This window comes from Dendrobates tinctorius, unplaced genomic scaffold (assembly GCF_039654945.1).
Source record: "Dendrobates tinctorius isolate UK_male_01 unplaced genomic scaffold, ASM3965494v1 ptg000133l, whole genome shotgun sequence".
Taxonomy (NCBI): domain Eukaryota; kingdom Metazoa; phylum Chordata; class Amphibia; order Anura; family Dendrobatidae; genus Dendrobates; species Dendrobates tinctorius.
The window spans coordinates 49126521-49147193 of NW_027361801.1; the positions used below are offsets into that span (position 1 = coordinate 49126521).

A 20673-nucleotide genomic window follows, 5' to 3' on the forward strand; every position below is an offset into this window, starting at 1 on the left:
GTCATTTTACCAAGCGTTCAATCCGAATTTGAGATTGGCAAACATTTTCTGAACAAATTCGCTCATCTCTACTTACAAGAACATACCCTAAAAAGCATAAAAAACCTTCCACAAATGCAAAAACTGCATAATCCATGTAAAAAACCACCAAAAAACACCAGAAATATCAACATATCAAAATGATCTCTATAATCTTAAGACGTCCAGACTCCAGGCTCGTTAGTTTTTGAGTAGTGGGATTTCTGTTTGTGGCATTTTGCAACTCAGAACTTGTTTCATACATGAGGATTTATCTACAATACAAGGCCACAGATCCCCTTACATGAAGTGATGACTGCAGCACCAAGAAATGTTTGCTAAGTGAATACTAGAAAGGAAGTAGCCACAAGACATCAGCATAAATAAAAGTTGTACAAGTAGCAGGAGGTATAATTGGATGGAGACCTACAAATCTAAGATGGTGCATTATCCTGTAGCTGACACTCTGCCAGATCCATGCACTTTTTGCTAAAGGACTGAATATCCATTCATTATCCATTGTGTGGGAGCGCAGAATGTCGGGGACAGGAAGACGAGCTCCCAGGTGACTCCTAATATTGTTTTACTCAGACTTCAGCGGCTGAGTCACGCTTGCCAAATAGTGTTTTCAGTATTTTAATACAGTCAATCCATTATAAATGTTATCACTCACCCCCACTATCACATAGTAGGAAATAAATATACTGGACATAGCCTGTAATGAGTCAGCTTACTGTAGCTCCTATTTACGAAAGCTTTCACTAGAGAGACATCATACTGTACATGTCTGCCAGATTTCCTCATTTGTTTCTTTGGCTTCTCTGGTGGTAGCACATAATGCTTAAATGCAAGAACGTCTCTGATAATTCATACAGTGACACAGAATTCTCTCTACAGCTGTGTCTAACAGCTTCTCTTATGTGGACAATCAATAACACAGCTGTGAATGGGTTTATAATGGAGTTTATCTACTGCATTAATGTTTTCATTCCTAATTTTACATACCGGTATATGGGGAGCAGAGTCATGGCCAAAAGTTTTGAGATAGACATAAGTTTTGGTTTTCACAAAGTTTGCTGCTTCAGCGTTTTTATCTCTTTTGGTTAGATGTTTGTATGATTACTGAAGCACAATTATAAGTATTTTGTAAGTTTTTCTTGTATCAAGTTTATACAAAGACTCAAATATTTACACAGTGGTGAACCATATTTTTAAAGATTTCTGCAATTCGCCTCAGCACACTGAATATCAACTTCTGGGCCAAATCTTAACTGATGACAACCCATTCTGCTCTAATTAGTGCTTGGAGTTTCACATATTTTCTGTATCTTTGTTTTTTCCATCGCTTTTAGGAAAATGACTAAAGGCACTCAATGGGATTGTGGTCTGGGGAGTTTCCAGGTTATGGACCAAAATGTTAATTGTTTTTCACTGACCACTTAGTTATCACTTTTACATTGTGACATGGTCTCCATTATGCTGGAAGACATTGTTCATCACTAAGTTGCTCATAAATCGTTGAGAGAAGCTGCTCTTGGAGGATGTTTAGATGCCATACTTTATTCATGGCAGTGTTCTTAGGCAAAATTATTAGTGAGCCCACTCCATGGATGAAAAGCCACCCAACACTTAAATAGTCTCAGGATGCTTTACTATTGGCATGATTCATGGTGGTGCTCACCTTTTCTTCTCTTGAAATTTTTCCAAATATCCCAAACAGACTGAATTAGAATAAATAACTTTACCCCAGTCCTCTGCAGTCAAATCCCTGTACTTCCTGTATAATATCAGAATATCCATTAAGTTTTTCTCATAGAGAAGTGACTTCTTTACAGCTCTTCTCGGCATCAGGCAAGCCTTGAAAAAACATTTACTCCTTGCGTGCGTAGACACACTGGCATCTTCCTGCTGCCATTTCTGAGCAAGCTCTGCATTGGTGTTGAAATGATCCCCTAGCTAAATCTTCTTTAGGAGATGATCCTGGCACGTGCTGGGCTTTCTTGAGCATCCTAATGCCTTTTTCACAGCAATTGAACCTCTTTTTGAGCTTCTTGATTATCTGATAAATGGTTTATTTTATAGGCAATCTTCCAAGCCGCAATGACTTTCCTTGTAAAGCTCTTCTTGTGCAAAGCAAAGATGACTACATATGTTTCCTTGGAACTAACCATGGTTAACCAAAGAAGACAGCAATTATTTCAATCACCAGAACACTTTAAAGCAGCCAGTCTGTTCTTATAATTTAAATCAGCATGACAGTTCGATATCAGATACCTTGTCCTCATTATCCCTTTCTCCTGAGCGAATGAGAAAATCACTGACACAATGTATGCTAAGCATATTGTGGCAGGTCTGAAATTCAGTGGACATAGTGTGTTTTTGTGATTACATTAATTTTCTTGTCAAGAAATTACCTTGCAATTTATTTCAATTCATCTGATCAATCTTCATAACAATCTGGAGTTAATGTAAATTGTCACCACACAAATTGAAGCAGCAAGCTTTGTAAATACCAAAATTTTTGACAGTCTCAAAAATTTTGACCATGACTGCATATTAAGTACCCCAGAAGACAAATTGATAAAGAATAAGATCTATCTAAAGTAATATTAGCATGTAGTGATTAACCTAAAACCTCGGCAAATGTAAATGTAAAATATTAGGTTGGGTTAACACATTGAAGCCTGGGTGCTTTATTTTTTAGTTTTTTTTTTAAAAATGTGGCAAAACAGGGATTTTTGTTATAATTTTTTAAAACCTTTTTTTGCAAATGAGAGTTTAGAAAACTGACAAGAAAATGCATGACAAATGACAAGGGGAACCCACCATGTAGTAAATTTCATATGATGTCAATTAGGAAAAAGCAACCACTCTAAACATTTGCATTATGACAAAATAAAACAATTTCTGTAAATATAAGTTCTTGAGTTGTACTTGGAAAATCTTTTAAAATTGTACCCTGCCATTACCAAGTTAGGCCTGTATCTTTGAAAACTGAGCAACAACTAGTATGACTGTCTCTAAGAGCTATGTACACAATGCCTTCAACAGTGCTTGGATAGCTTTCATATCATTCCCTGAAAAATGGGATTCAGACGTACCTCTGATGAAGCCACTCTTTACAATGAACAAACAGAATTTGTAGCGGTGTCCATCTTTTCGGAGATGTACAAGAACCCACAATTGACTAGTTCATTTCATTGTAATGTAACAGATGTGTCGGGGGCACATCTTAATCTAATTTTCAGGGAATGAAATGGAAACCCCGGACTGAAGCCATCAAACCACAGCATTGTGATCCTAGCCTAACTCTAACAAAAGGCATGGCAACGTTAGCTTATATGACTGATCAGCTCGGCATCACAATAGCTACTTCAGAAACATTGCTGCATGACAGATTGACTGTTCAACAGTCTGCTGCAAAACAAAAATCATGAAAAGAAAAGAAATGATTTGGAGATATTTAAATTAATTATAGACAGGAAATTTCCTTAAAGAATAATCCAAATGGAAAACTTTAGAGGCACAAAGCGCTGCAGATTTCATTGCCAAAAAGGTTCTTAATTTCTGCACATTTCATCCCTTTTATCCTTTCTATATAAAGCAGTGTGTGGATGAGATTTTGAAGACTCTCACCCACAATGCTGCTGATGAAATAAACAGCTTATTGCTGTACAATATTTCCCTAATTCCCATTCGACTTTTTCCAAAACCACTTGCCAACGCTTCATTGAGACAGATATTCCTATCCAAACCATTTGTGGCATAGATTGGATTAGTACAAAGCCGCACCTTATAAGCTACATGTCACGAGTTTACCATGATAGAAAGGAGCCAGGAGACCGCAGCACCTGATTTCTCTTACTCCTGCATGGTTTAGAAGCACTATATGTTCATATTAAAAGGTGCAGTTTTCTTTTAGCAGTGCAGGGGTTAATATACTCAGTTGAGAGCTCCTGGAAGTTTTCCTGCATTAAGGCTCAGCTGTGCACTGTTAGCCACTCGCATCTCCTATATTTCCTGGACCCTGGCTAGCACTCAGTGTTAGAGGTAGCTTATGCTGCATGGCTGGAGGCTGTAGGTGGTTGTATTTTGAGAAGGTGTTTGGTGGATTTATCTGTGTCCATTGCTAGATTTAGAGTGTGTGATAATTCCCTTACTTCTCCTACTTTAGTTTATCTCATCCTTCACTCCCTGGAGTTTACCTCTGTTGTCTGTGTGAGTATATTTGTATGATTGTTATATTCCTTTATCCCTGTTCATATTACCTTGTTAGTCTGGTTGGTGTATTATGGTACACTACTACATCCCTCTTCCCTAGGTGGGGGAAGGGTGCAGACTGAAGGCGGATTCAGGAGCTAAGGCAAAGTACGTGGCCTCGGCCTCTTCACCATCAGAAGTAATCTAGGGAACATACCCAGCTATGGCACCCCTAGTGGTAGAGACAGGGACGGGGCCCCTGGTCCCGGGACACCAGAGTCATGATACTATATGTGATCAGACATTTATTGTACTATGTTGCAGTGTGCCACTGCATTACTTGGGGTATTCCCATTGTCTCATTCTATAAGCCAGAGGGAAGAGTCCACATCAAACATCTCATTCTAGCTGATTCAAGCTTATGATTTATTACATAATCATCCATTTATTTGAATAGCTGCCATGTATTATTACATTATAAATTTACATTTTTCCTTCTCGGTTTCAGAAGTTTGCTGGGAGATCTCTGTATTTCTTGAAATGATTTCCCCGTGTCAAGGTAATCTAGTAATATAATAAAGCTTTTGTATATACCTTATACCATACGACTTCAGTGCTTTCATTCGGGATCCTGTAGTCATCAATATCGGGACATGAAATCACTTTTGTTTTGGTGACTTCAGCTTTTTCTATATATCGTATTCTACTGTTGTAACAAAGTCCCGCTTCATGTTCCGCCACCGTCAACGACATGGATACCTTCATGCAATATGTGGAGTTTCTGTAAAGGGTAAAAAAAGACATTTATATGTTGAAATATACTATAATTTACACTTTTCATTACTTAAATAAAAAACTATCATAAGTGATTATTAATTGAGATTGCACTTATAGAAGAAGAACTAGCTTTACTTTACAGCATGAACATACATTTTACAAGTTTTAGTCCTGTATTCCCAAGTTGTGTTTTATCTGTTTTTATTAAAGGAATATATAATCTAAAAATCACCAATTGTTTAAATCAAGTTTTTGTGTTGAAGGATTTTTTTTATTTTTGCTAATGTTCTTTTTTTTCCATATTGCAATATATATTAAAAATAAAAAAATAAATATCGCAATTTTCACAATGTCCACTGAGGATTTTTTAGACTCTAATTTACTATTGTTTCAGGAAACAACACATGGACATTAGAGACAATGGTCAGACTCCGAACCTATCTTTTGCATATAAAGAAATCCTATAATTGGGGTTTTATACCTCAAACTAACAGCATGCATGTAAAGTTGTTTTCATGGTGATTAAATACTTACCTTTCTTTTAGAAGTCTGTTTTGCTGTTCTAGAGAAATCCATTGTTCAAATTGTATGCTAATGAGTTGCAAGTGCAGTAGGATGGACACTGCACTTGCAGCTCTACTGCCTTTCTGACTCCCCACTTGCTGCCTGCCTCCTGAGTCTCTGAAACATGAGTAACCTGTCAATATGTGACTTGTCAATGAGATGGGGCAGGCAGTGGGTGGGGAACAGGGAATGGGGCAGGAGGGCTGTAAGTGCAGTGCTCACTTCACTTGCAACTCATTAGCAAATTATTTCAACAATTGATTTCTCTAAATTCATTCCTGCTTTTGATGATAAGGCATCTACTGAAAACACTAATGGAAAGGAGAGGAAGTATGAGTCTAAAAAAACAGCTGTGACCATTGTGAAAATTACAATTTAACTAATTTTGCTTTTTAATTAAGATCAATCATGATATGAAAAAAGTCAAAATTATTTTAAAAATGCATGCAGCACAAAAACCTGATTAAAACAAAAGGTAATTTTTTGATGATGCCTTCCTTTTTAGATTTGTGCTTACTGATGGGCAAGCACTAAAATTCTTGGGTGCTCGTTGCTCGGGTCAAGCAAATTAAAATGCTCAGGTGCTCAACCCGAGCAACGAGCCCAATGTAAGTCTATGGAAAACTTGAGCATTTTTCCTGCGGCCCCCCGGCGGTCTGCAGAGGGACTAGAAATTGCGGAAATCAATGGGAACAGTGTTCAAATGACATGTGAACAGCATGGGGAAGACCCGTGGAAGTATTTCTGACTCCCAAGTCACTGCTGTGAACAATGTTGTCAGAGACTTACGCCACTTTTACAGACTCACAATAAAACATACAAAAACTAAACCAAAATGGATTTTCTTGGGAAATATGTTAAGGAACATCCTTTCCATAGCAATGACTTGTATATAAGGCAAAATAAATAGCCAAAAAAAAAAAAAAAGCTCATACACACGTAGCATTTTTGAAGCGTTTTTGAACTTTACTACAGCCTTCAACCAAGACAAATACATTCACTGGGAAATGTCATTTGAACATTTTATAACCTTATCTGGTCATGTGGTGTGTGACACATCATCAGACACATCCTGTTTCACTTATGGAGGGACTCTGAATGTCACAAAGCCTATAGGGCTATCAGGCAACCTTTACTATTCTTAAAGGGCCAGAAGTCAGCCCTCACTCTTCTTAGAGAGACGGCTATGCTTTGTTGCTCCAATTATTAAACAGTGGGTCTCCTATACTGTTGTTGCATATGTGAGCATGTGTTTATAAGCTGCATGTATACCAACTCAAACCAAGCTCAATTTTTGTGTTTTTTTTTGTTGTTGCATATGCAGTGAGTGGCAGGGCTGCCCAAAATTAGGACAGTACCCCTTTGAAGAGATGTACAGGAGGGCCTGCTGAAAACAATGTTTCCATTATTAGGAAGTGGGTCTCCCACATTGTTTGCCTATGCAGTGAATGCAAGGGCTGCCAAAAATTTGGAGGCATTCATATGCCCTCTGGAAGAGACGTGGAGGAAGGCCTCATAAAAAAATGTTTCCATTAGAAAAGAGCGGGTCTCCTATACTTGTAATGTCCATGCACTAAGTGTATGGGCTGAAAAACATTTACCGGGGAGTATACATGAACATACTGTATTACATTTTTTTTATGGGCGACATAAACACCCCTTAAAAAAACTATGTGGGTGTTGCATCATGGACCACAGTCATCCTGGTGATGTGGTGGAGGATGAGGAGGAGGAACACGCAAATAGCCAAAATCAGGAAGCGTATACCTACATGTGGGTGTGAAGACGTGCATGGGAATAGACCTCCCAAAAAAATACACTGGATTTGAGTTTATGTTATGCTGCTATCATTCAGTGGAGTTGAGAAGTCTGGCCCAATCCAGCCGTTGTTCATTTTTATAAGACTCAGCCTGTCAGCATTTTCAGTTGACAGGCAGATGCGCATATCAGTTATAATTCCTCCAGCGTCACTAAAAACCCGTTCTAACAAAACGGTAGTGGCAGGGCAGACCATTACCTACAAGGCGTAGAGAGCCTGTTCATATCACATGTCCAGTTTGGATACCCAATAATTATAAGGCACAGCAGAATCACGGAAGATATTGGTACGGTCAGCCAGACACTGCCTCAGCATCTTCCCAAACTTTGCACTCCTTGTAAGAGTATCCCACGCCTCAGGGCCAGTGCGACGAGAGGATCTGAGAAAACTCTCCCAGATCTTTGACAGTGTTCCCCTGCCTCTGCTGGAATGGAGTTGTGTCTCTCTCACCTGTACTCCTTGGTTGTTCGAAGAACTGTGACCTCTGTCGCCAGAGTTTTCAGATGGGAATTTTTTTTAATAATTCCGCAACAAGGACCTTCTGGTACTGCCCCATTTTAGTAGACCTGTCCGCCTTGGGAATAAGATAGAAAGTTCTCCTTGTAGCATGGATCTAGAAGTAATGTGCATCACCCAAAATTTTGAGATTGCGAGGGTTACGGGAAAGGCAGTGTAATATAAACTCAGCCATGCGTGCCAGACTGCTAACAGGCAAGACTTCCATGTCCTCACCAAGAGGATGACTGATCATGCTCTCCTCCTCCTCCCTGTCCTCAGGCCATCCATGCTGAACAGACGGTATGACAATTGTGCAGGTAGTACAGGCTATAGCGCTTGAAACTAGTTCCTGCTCTTCCTCCACCGCTTCTTCATTGTCACCCAATTTATGATGGGATGAGATGAGGCTGGGCTGTGTGTGTAATCACCCTGTATTGTTCCTTGCTCCATCTCATCGTACTCGGTCTGCAATGCATCCACTTTGACTGTAAGCAGAAAGCGTTTTAGTATACATAGAAGCAGGATGGTGATGCTATTTATGGCATCATCGTAGCTGACCATCTCGGTGGAGTCCTCAAAGTTTTGGAGAATGGTACATACATTGCCTTGCAAAAGTATTAGGCCCCATGGAACTTTTCAACCTTTTCCCACATATGATGCTTCAAACATAAAGATACCAAATGTAGATTTTTGTTGAAGAATCAACAACAAGTGGAACACAATTGTGAAGTTGATCAAAATTTATTGTTTATTTAAAATTTTTTTGGAAATTCAAGAACTGAAAAGTCGGGCGTGCAATATTATTCGGCCCCTTTACTGTCAGTGCAGCAAACTCACTCCAGAAGTTCATTGTGGATCTCTGAATGATCCAATGTTGTCCTAAATGACTAATGATGATAAATATAATCCATCTGTGTGTAATCAAGTCTCCGTATAAATGCACCTGCTTTGTGATAGTCTCAGAGTTCTGTTTGAAGCACAGAGAGCATTATGAAGACCAAGGAACACAACAGGCAGGTCCGTGATACTGTTCTGGAGAAGTTTAAAGCCAGATTTGGATACAAAATGATTTCCAAAACTTTAAACATCCCGAGGAGAACTGTGCAAGCCATCATATTGAAATGGAAGGAGTATCATACCAAAGCAAATCTACCAAGACCCGACCGTCCCTCTAAACTTTCATCTTAAACAAGGAGAAGACTGATCAGAGATGCAGCTAAGAGTACCATGATCACTCTGGATGAACTGCAGAGATCTACAGCTGAGGTGGGACAGTCTGTCCATAGGATAACAATCAGTCATACACTGCACAAATCTGGCCTTTATGGAAGAGTGGCAAGTAGAGTTGAGCGATACCGTCCGATACTTCAAAGTATCGGATCGGAATGGATCGGCCGATCTTAAAAAAAAGTATCGGTATCGCCGATTCCGATACCGGAAGTCCCATTCAAGTCTATGGGACTTCCGGTATCGGAATAAGAAAAACCCTGTTTTTGCCTTGTACAGCCTCTCTGGGGTCTGTACAGGCCTTTCGGGGGCTGTGCCGGCCTGCCAGGGGGTCTGTGCAGGCTCCGGTGGTCTGTGCCGGCCTGCCGGGGGGCTGTGCCGGCCTGCTGGTGGTCTGTGCAGGCTCCGGTGGGCTGTGCCGGCCTGCCAGGGGGCTGTGCCGGCCTGCCGGTGGTCTGTGCAGGCTCCGGTGGGCTGTGCCGGCCTGCCGGGGGGCTGTGCCGGCCTGCCGGTGGTCTGTGCAGGCTTCGGGGGTCTGTGCAGGCATCGTCCGATGGGACTACAAGTCCCATCGGGCGATGCCTGCTACCATGACAGTGATTGACACATTAGCCAATGATGGGACAGTAGTAGTCCCATCATCCGGCTAATGTGTTGAATGTAAAAAAAAAAAAAAAAAATTACATGCTACATACATGCTACATACATACAACATGCATACTACATACATGCTACATTCTACATACATGCTACATTCATACTACATATATACTACATGCAACATACATACTACATATATACTACATGCAACATACATACTACATATATACTACATGCAACATACATACTACATATATACTACATGCATGCAACATGCATACTACATATATACTACATGCAACATACATACTACATATATACTACATGCATGCAACATGCATACTACATATATACTACATGCTACATACATACTACATATATGCTACATTCATACTACATATATACTACATGCATGCTACACACATACTGCATGCTACATACATACTACATGCTACATACATACTACATATATGCTACATACATACTACATATATACTACATGCATGCTACATACATACTACATGCTACATACATACCACATATATACTACATACATACTACATGCATGCTACATAATACATACATACCACATACATACTACATACATACTACATACATACTACATGCATGCTACATGCTACATACATAACACATATATACTACATGCATGCTACATACATACTACATGCTACATACATACCACATACATACTACATGCATGCTACATACTATACATACTACATGCTACATACATACTACATATATACTACATGCATGCTACATACATACTACATGCTACATACATACTACATATATACTACATGCATGCTACATACATACTACATACATACTACATGCATGCTACATACATACTACATGCTACATACATACCACATACATACTACATATATACTACATGCATGCTACATACATACTGCATGCTACATGCATGCTACATACATACTACATACATACTACATGCTACATACATACCACATATATACTACATACATACTACATACAATACATTCATACAATACATACATAGACATACAGTACATATAACAGAGTAACATACTTACCAATACTTGTCACATTGTTCCCCGAAGCCATTGTCTTTTACGGAATAAATATTAACATAAACCACAAAAATACTCACCCACGATCCGAAGCAGTCCACGAGTGTGTCCCACGACGATCTTGGGTAGAGAACTGCAGCATCAGCTGATGCTGCCGTTCTCTACGGGCTGCAGGAATCCAATGACGGAAGGTAGGTATCCTTCCGCACTGTATTCCTCCGCCACTTAAAAAAAAAGTCCCTAGTCTCACTTTATGCCATTGCTGCGTGGGAAATTCCCACACAGCAATGGCATAAAGTGAGACTAGGGACTTTTTTTTTTTTTTAAGTGGCGGAGGAATACAGTGCGGAAGGATACCTACCTTCCATCATTGGATTCCTGCAGCCCGTAGAGAACGGCAGCATCAGCTGATGCTGCAGTTCTCTACCCAAGATCGTCGTGGGACACACTCGTGGACTGCTTCGGATCGTGGGTGAGTATTTTTGTGGTTTGCTATGTTAATATTTATTCCGTAAAAGACAATGGCTTTGGGGAACAATGTGACAAGTATTGGTAAGTATGTTACTCTATGTTATATGTACTGTATGTCTATGTATGTATTGTATGAATGTATTGTATGTAGTATGTATGTAGTATATATGTGGTATGTATGTAGCATGTAGTATGTATGTAGTATGTATGTAGCATGCAGTATGTATGTAGCATGCATGTAGTATATATGTAGTATGTATGTAGCATGTAGCATGTAGTATGTATGTAGTATGTATGTGGTATGTATGTAGTATGTAGCATGCATGTAGTATGTATGTAGTATGTATGTAGCATGTAGTATGTATGTAGCATGCATGTAGTATATATGTAGTATGTATGTAGCATGTAGTATGTATGTAGCATGCATGTAGTATGTATGTAGTATGTATGTAGTATGTATGTGGTATGTATGTAGCATGTAGCATGTATGTAGCATGCATGTAGTATATATGTGTTATGTATGTAGCATGCATGTAGTATGTATGTAGTATGTATGTGGTATGTATGTAGCATGCATGTAGTATGTATGTAGTATATATGTGGTATGTATGTAGTATGTATGTAGTATGTATGTAGTATGTATGTAGTATGTATGTAGTATGTATGTAGCATGCAGTATGTATGTAGCATGTATGTAGTATGTATGTAGTATGTATGTAGTATATATGTAGTATGTATGTAGCATGTAGTATGTATGTAGCATGTAGTATGTATGTAGCATGCATGTAGTATGTATGTAGTATGTATGTAGTATATATGTAGTATGTATGTAGCATGTAGTATGTATGTAGCATGCATGTAGTATATATGTAGTATGTATGTAGCATGTAGTATGTATGTAGCATGCATGTAGTATGTATGTAGTATATGTAGTATATATGTAGTATGTATGTAGCATGTAGTATGTATGTAGCATGCATGTAGTATATATGTGTTATGTATGTAGCATGCATGTAGTATGTATGTAGTATGTATGTAGTATGTATGTAGCATGCATGTAGTATGTATGTAGTATATATGTGGTATGTATGTAGTATGTATGTAGTATGTATGTAGTATGTATGTAGTATGTATGTAGCATGCATGTAGTATGTATGTAGTATATATGTGGTATGTATGTAGTATGTATGTAGCATGCAGTATGTATGTAGCATGCATGTAGTATATATGTAGTATGTATGTAGCATGTAGTATGTATGTAGCATGCATGTAGTATATATGTAGTATGTATGTAGCATGTAGTATGTATGTAGCATGCATGTAGTATGTATGTAGTATGTATGTAGTATTTTTTTTTTTTTTTTTTTTTTTAACATTTAACACATTAGCCGGATGATGGGACTACTACTGTCCCATCATTGGCTAATGTGTCAATCACTGTCATGGTAGCAGGCATCGCCAGATGGGACTTATAGTCCCATCGGACGATGCTTGCACAGACCCCCGGACATCAGCACAGCCCCCCGGCAGGCCGGCACAGCCCCCCGGCAGGCCGGTACAGACCCCCACAGGGTGCACAGACCACCGGCAGGCCGGCACAGCCCCCCGGCAGGCCGGTACAGACCCCCACAGGGTGCACAGACCACCGGCAGGCCGGCACAGCCCCCCGGCAGGCCGGTACAGACCCCGGGCAGTCCACACAGCCCCCCGGCAGAGAACCCCGGAAGGCCCGAAATGACGGCGCATCATGATGCGCACACACCGCGCATCATGATGACGTCATTTCGGCTGTCAATAAACTTTGAACTTCCGATTCCGATGCCGACTTCCGATATTGAAAAAATATCGGAAGTCGGTATCGGAATTCCGATACAGCAAGTATCGGCCGATACCCGATACTTGCGGTATCGGAATGCTCAACACTAGTGGCAAGACGAAAGACATTTCTCAAAGATATCCATAAAAAGTGCCGTTTAAAGCCACCTGGGCGACACACCATACATGTGGAAGAACGTGCTCTGGTCAGATGAAACCAAAATCAAACTTTCTGGCAACAATGCCAAATGATATGTTTGGCATAAAGGCAACACATCTCATCACCCTGAACACACCATCCCCACTGACAAACATGGTGGTGGCAGCATCATGGTTAGGGCCTGCTTTTCTTCAGCAGGGACAGGGAAGATGGTTAAAATTGATGGGAAAATGGATGGAGCCAAATGCAGGACCATTCTTGATGAAAACCTGTGGGAGTCTGCAAAAGACCTGAGACTGGGACGGAGATTTGTCTTCCAACAAGACAATGATCCCAAACATAAAGCAAAATTTACAATGGAATTGTTCACAAATAAACATATCCAGGTCTTAGAATGGCCAAGTCAAAGTCCAGACCTGAATCCAATCGAGAATCTGTGGAAAGAGCTGAAAACTGCTGTTCACAAACGATCTCCATCAAACCTCACTGAGCTCGAGCTGTTTGCCAAGGAAGAATGGGCAAGAATTTCAGTCTCTCGATGTACAAAATTGATAAAGGCATACCCCAAGTGACTTGCAGCTGTAATCGCAGCAAAAGGTGGCGAAACAAAGTATTAAGTTAAAGGGGCCGAATAATATTGCACACCCCACTTTTCAGTTTTTGTATTTCCACAAAAATGTAAAATAACCAATAAATTTCGTTCAACTTCACAATCGTCCCCCACTTGTTGATTCTTCACCAAAAATTTACATTTGGTATCTTTATGTTTGAAACATGGTATGTGAGAAAAGGTTGAAAAGTTCCAGGGGGCCGAATACTTTCACAAGGCACTGTATGTCTGGCATCCATGTCCACTCCTGAGGTCTTATGTGTGGAGTCTGAACTGAATACCGACAGCCTTGTTGATGCTGGTAGTCAACAACTGCCCTCGTCTGCTCACAAATCCTTCCTAACATCTACAGTGTAGAGTTCCAACTCATGGGGACATCACACATCAGTCAGTGAGCTGGAAGCTGCAAACACTGCTGAAACACGGCAAGGGCCGCGGAAGCTGTAGCTTACTTTCTAAAATGGGCACATAGGAGGCGTACATTGACAAGCAGATCCTGCAGCTCCAGGTTTTGAGAAACTGCTGAACCACAAGGTAAAGCACATGAGCCAGGCATGGTACGTGTGTGAGCTCACCTTGCATCAGAGTCACCACCAGGTTCTGGCCATTATCACACATGACCATGCCTGGCTGTAGGCTCAGCGGTGTCAGCCACAGATCTGCCTGCTTTATCAGAGCTGTCCACAACTCTTCAGCATTGTGCGGTTTGTCACCTAAGCATATTAGCTTCAGCACAGCCTGTTGCCGCTTGGCTTAGGCAGTGCTGCAGTGATTACAGCTTGTGACTGATGTGATAATTTCGGAGATGGAGGCTGAAAAGGAGGAGGAGGATAAATTGCAGGAGATGTAGACTGTGGGGGCAACCCTGATTGACCTAGGGCCCGAAATCCTCGGCGTCGGGAGGACGTGTTCCATCCCAAGGTACAACTGGGTCCTGGCTTTCACTATGTTAACCCAGTGTGCTGTCAGTAAGAGGTACCATCCCTGACCACAAGCACTTGTCCACATGTCAGTGGTTAGGTAGACTTTCCCAGTAACTGCATTGTTGAGGACACGGCTAATGTTGTGGGACACATGCTTGTGTAATGCGGGGATGGCACACCAGGAGAAATATTGACATCTGGGGACCAAGTACCAAGGGACAGCCGCCATCAGGTTGCGGAAAGCTTCTGTCTCCATGAGCCAAAAAGGCAAAATTTTGCGTGCAAACAGTCTCGAAATGTGGAAATTGAGTACTGTGGCCTGTGGGGTGTTGGCTGCATATTTGCACTTGCGTTCCAAGGAATGGGGTATGGACAACTGAATGCTGCGCGTGGATAAGGACATGGACATGCTTACTAATGGTGTCATTTGAGTGTGTGCAATGACAGGTGCAGGGAAGGAGGCATCTTCGCATGCACCATGGACAGGGGATTGGCTTGCATGCACAACAGTGGAAGAAGCAGTGATGTCACCTGCAGACACTGTTCCTGGACCCTGTGGTTCAGCCCACAAAGTCAGATGCTTTGCTGCCATGTGCCTGACCATGCTGGTGGTGGTCAGGCTGGTAGCTTTGCTACCCCTGCTGATGCTGGCCTGGCAGATGGTGCAAATGGCCTTTTTGCAGTTATTGGCAGTCTTTAAAAAACAACCAGACTCGGGAAGACCTAACAGTTGCACTGGCAACTTCTGTCGTGTTGATGTTACGGGGAATGGTTGCCCGCCTTCTGTCTGTGGCCACCACACTGCTTCTTCCTGCCTGTTGGGGTGCTACGCCTCCCTCCCCCTGTCTGCTGCTGTCCTCGCTCTGCATGTCCTCCTCATCCACCACCTCATCTTCCACTTCCGCACCCTGGTCCTCCACCCAACTTTTTTTGGCAATTGTGTCTCATCATCTTCCACCTCTTGTGACACTACCACAGTCACATTCGTGTGACCGTGGCTGCTCAAATATTTGAGCATCGCTACACGTGATCTTCTCTTGCCCCACTTCAAGTGGACCAGTTGAGAGGCCCGAATCTATAAATGGAAAAGTTAACAGCTCTTCAGAGTGTCCAAGTGTGGGATCAGTTGTCTCCAGGCACTCGACATGGTGGGAGGAATGATGATCAGAGTGAGGAACATGCAGTCCAGACTCACGGCTATTGAGCATTGACCATGTGGAAGACAGAGTGGTGGTAGTGGCAAAATGACTGGAAGCATTATCCGCTATACAACCAACAACGTTTTGACACTGCTCTGAGTTCAACAGTGGTATGCTGTGGTCGCCTAGTAATTGGGACAGGAAGGTCGGGCAAGAAGATGTGGGGGTTTTTTGTGGCACATTTTCAGTTTGCCCACGGCCTCGACCTCTGCATGCACAATCACTAGCACGTTTAGTTCCCCATCCCTTGCCAGGCGACTTGCCCATTTTAAATGGAGGACAATGTTTTCCATGTTCAATACAAATGACTGAATTTGGAGCAAACCTATATGGAATCCATGTGACGGAAAACCACAGTTTTAACGCCTTAGCGACCGCCGATATGCCTTTTAACGGCGGTATTTAAGTGCACATAAACCACAGCGCCGCTAATTCACGGCGCTGTGGAGAAAGTGAATAGCGCCCCCCAGTGTCAGATATTCTCCGGGGTCTCAGCTGCCGGGGGTAGCCGAGACCCCAGAGAACATGAATCGGTCGGTTTTTACCGACCCCGCTTTTGCGATCGCCGTTATTAACCCTATAACGGCAACCGCAAAAAAAAAGCCGCGATTGCGCATTAAATATCTCTTTCCTCTGATGTGATCGCACATCAGAGGAGAGAGAACTAGGGTCCACGATCACACCCCGGTACCTCTACGTGGTCCAGGGTCCGCTCCCGGTGGTCCCGCATCGCGCCAACGTCCTCTGGTGGGTGCCGCCATCTTGGATCCGGAGAAAATGGCGGGCGCATGCGCAGTGCACCTGTCGGGAATCTGCAGGCTCCGGCTGGCAGATTCCATTCATTCATTTTGATCACGATGATAAACTATCATCGTGATCAAAACAAACAAAATAGTACATAATCCCCCCGTTTATCACCCCCTTAGTTAGGTCAACATAACAAAATAAAGAAAATATTTTTTTTTCAGTTTTCCATTAGGGTTAGGGTTGGGCTAGGGTTAAGGCTAGGGTTAGGGTTGGGCTAGGGTTAGGGCTAGGGTTAGGGCTAGGGCTCGAGTAAGGACTCGGGTTAGGGCTCGGGTTAGGGCTCGGGTTAGAATTAGGGTTAGGGTGAACTAGGATTAGGGTTAGAATTAGGATTAGGGTTGGAATTAGGGTTAGGGGTGTGTTGGGGTTAGGGTTGGAGCAAGAATTGAGGGGTTTCCACTATTTACCAACTTTGGGGGTCTAAAAATCACTTTTGTGGAAATAAAAAAGACTTTATTTTCGCGGCTCTGCGTTTATAAACTTCTGTGAAACGCTTGGGGGTTCAAAGTGCTCACCATACATCTAGACAAGTTCCTTAGGGGGTATAATTTCCAAAATGTAGTCACTTGTGGGGGGTTTCCAATGTTTAGGCCCATCAGGAGCTCTGCAAACGCAACTTGACACCTGCAGACAATTCCATCAAAGTCTGCATTCCAAAATGGCACTCCTTCCCTTCCGAGCTCTCCCATGCGCCCAAACAGTGGTCCCCCCACATATGGGGTATTGGCGTACTAAGGACGAATTGCACAACAACTGTGGGGGTATGATTTCTCCTGTTACCCTTGTAAAAATAAAAATTTGGGGGTGAAAAGATCATTTTTGTGGAAAAAAAATTGATTTTTTTATTTTCACGGCTCTACGTTATAAACTTCTGTGAAGCACTTGAAGGTTCAAAGTACTCACCACACATCTAGATAAGTTCCTTAATGGGTCTAGTTTCCAAAATGGGGTCATTTGTTGGAGGTTTCCACTGTTTAGGCCCATCAGGGGCTCTGCAAATGCAACATGATGCCCGCAGACCATTCCATCAAAGTCTGCATTCCAAAATGGCACTCCTTCCCTTCCAAGCTCTCCCATGTACCCAAACAGTAGTTCACCCCCACATAAGGGGTATCAGCGTACTCAGGACAAATCGCACAATAACTGTGAGGGTATGATTTCTCCTGTTACCCTTGTAAAAATAAAAATTTAGCGACGAAAATAATCATTTTTGTGGAAAAAAAAAATGGATTTCTTATTTTCATGGCTCTACGTTATAAACTTCTGTGAAGCACTTGAAGGTTCAAAGTGCTCACCGCACATCTAGATTAGTTCCTTAATGGGTCTAGTTTCCAAAATGGGGTCACTTGTTGGAGGTTTCCACTGTTTAGGCACATTAAGGGCTCTCCGAACGCAACATGGCATCCGATCTCAATTCCAGCCAATTCTGCGTTGAAAAAGTCAAACGGCGCTCCATCCCTTGCGAGCTCTGCCATGAGCTGAAAAAGTGGTTTACCCCCACATATGGGGTATCGGCGTATTCAGGAGAAATTGTACAACACTGTCAAGATCCTGACAGCGCCGGCGTACAGCCTCCGCTGAGCAGGGACTCACCCGCACTGTAGGGACCCCTGGGGACAGGAACAGCCGGGAAGTACAGATGCACAGGACCTGAACGCAGAAGTTTAGCAAGGTGACACAGGACCTACGGTCATGTGACTGCAAGGGGGCGGGGCTTAGTGTCCTGCTTTCAGAGAAGGTAGAAAACTCAGAGTTGGGCAAAACGGAGGTCATAGACAGTACGGCAAATGAGGTACAGGAGGGATAAACAGACAGGAGGTCAGACAAAGGCAAAGGTCATACACAAGAGGGCGGTGCGGTACCAAAGGGATGAGCAGAGAGCATTCGAGTCACAAGCAGATAGTCGAGTCATACACGAGAGAGCGGTGCGGTACAAGAGGGGCAGGCAGAACTCGTAACAGGGACAGAACCGGATCACAACCAAACAAGCAATAAGTTATCAGGCACAAGGCACATGTATACAAGAGGTCAACTAACTCAGCCGAGGGCAGGAGTACAACTGACACCGGACCTAGATCCAGTGAGCATTAAATAGCCGCCCTCTGCCAGAGAGAGGCAGAAACAATTAACCCCCTGTCTGACCAGGACGGGCCAAAGCAAAACCCTGTCCTGGATCATGACAAACACAGTTTGTGGTTTATTTTCTCTTTTAACACTTGTGAAAATAAAAAAATTGGTTCTGAAGTAAATTTTTGCAAAAAAAAGTTAAATGTTAATTTTTTCCTTCCACATTGCTTTAGTTCCTGTGAAGCACTTAAAGGGTTAATAAACTTCTTGAATGTGGTTTTGAGCACCTTGAGGGGTCTAGTTTTTAGAATGGTGCCACTTTTGGGCATTTTCTGTCATGTACACCCCTCAAAATGACTTTCAATATGATGTGGTCCCTAAAAAAAATGGTTTTGTAAATTTTGTTGTAAAAATGAGAAATCGCTGGTCAACTTTTAACCCTTCTAACTCCCTAACAAAAAAAAATTTTGCTTCCAAAATTGTGGTGATGTAAAGTAGACATATGGGAAATGTTATTTATTAAGAAATTTGTGTGACACATTTCTCTGATTTAAGGACATAAAAATTTAAAGTTTTAAAATTGCAAAATTTTCTGTCATGATCCCAGTGCGGGTTTTTGAGCTGCACACCGGGGGTTAATGTCTGGAGCTCTGTGCAGGTTTTGACCTGCACACTTGGGGTTAATGATTGTGGCCTCTTTCTGGTTCTGGGAGAGCTTCATAAACCCCTGGGTAGCTTCAATCCCTGCCAGTTATACTTTTGCCATTGGCCTAGTGTGCTGACCCCCGTGTGCCTGTTTGTTGCTATAGCTTGTTTATATGGTTCTGACCCGATTCTGTTTCCCGTTGTGAGTTTGCCTGTTGATTTTGTACTGCGTTATTATCTGTGTATGACTCATTGCATGTGACCTGACCACTCTCTGCTCGCCCCTCTTGTACCTTGCAACTATCTGTGTATGACTCATTGCATGTGACCTGGTTACTCTCTGCTCGCCCCCTTTGGTACCCTACAGCTATCTCTGTGTGTGACTCATTGGCTATGTCCTGACTATTCTCACTGTCTATGCCCCTTGGTAACTTTGTCTCGCAGTTACTCTGCTAGGAATGGTCTTGCAGCTCCTAGCTCTGTGGAGTTTAGGCCACGCCTCTAGCAGTCACGAGCTTCAGGCCCTGCAGCTCTGAAGTACGCATCTATTCGGTTGCTGCCCGCTCCACTGGTAGCTTTGAGCACTGTTCGCTTTACTCAGGACACGCGCACTGGCTCAGTGAGTAAGTTCAGTGCGGTGTCTCTGACATTATAACTGGCCCACAATTTTTTTTTTTTCTCTTTCTCTCTCCTCACTTCTGCAGCATGGACCCAATGTGTGCTTTATCTGAGCAGGTGAAAAGCTTCACTCAGTCACTGCAGAAGCTTAGTTTTGAACACCAATCTCTGGCCCAGTCCCAACGGCGGGTTGAGGACTCAGTTCAGGGGGTGCTTTCCGCAGGCTTCCAGCAGGTGGGGAATAGAGATGTCATTTTAATCCCACCTGAATCCCCGGTTAAATTGCCAGATATATTTTCTGGTAACAAGGATGACTTCAGGGCATTTAAGGAGGGCTGTAAGCTTTTTTTTTTTCTTTGAGACCCCGCTCCTCTGGGGATGAGAAACAGAGGGTGGGGGTGGTGATGTCCCTGCTTAGGGGGTCCCCACAAGCCTGGGCGTTCTCGCTTTCCTCTTCTGCCCCTGAGAGAATGTCTGTGGATGCATTTTTTGAAGCCTTAGGGCTTATTTATGATGAGCCTGATAGAGTGCGGTTGGCTGAGGACAAAGTAATGAGTGTCTGTCAGGGGGGGCACT

General features: G+C 42.4%; 1 protein-coding gene across 3 annotated transcripts in view; it reads right to left on the reverse strand.

Moving 5' to 3' along the window:
- The window catches only part of IL1RAPL2 (interleukin 1 receptor accessory protein like 2), a 1414847-nt gene that overhangs the window by 707756 nt on the left and 686418 nt on the right, over window positions 1–20673 (reverse strand). For all 3 annotated transcript variants that reach the window (XM_073543629.1, XM_073543630.1, XM_073543631.1), the window contains one exon: window positions 4813–4999. In XM_073543629.1, coding sequence (XP_073399730.1) covers window positions 4813–4999 — 187 coding nt within the window. The remainder of the gene's footprint in view (window positions 1–4812; window positions 5000–20673) is intronic.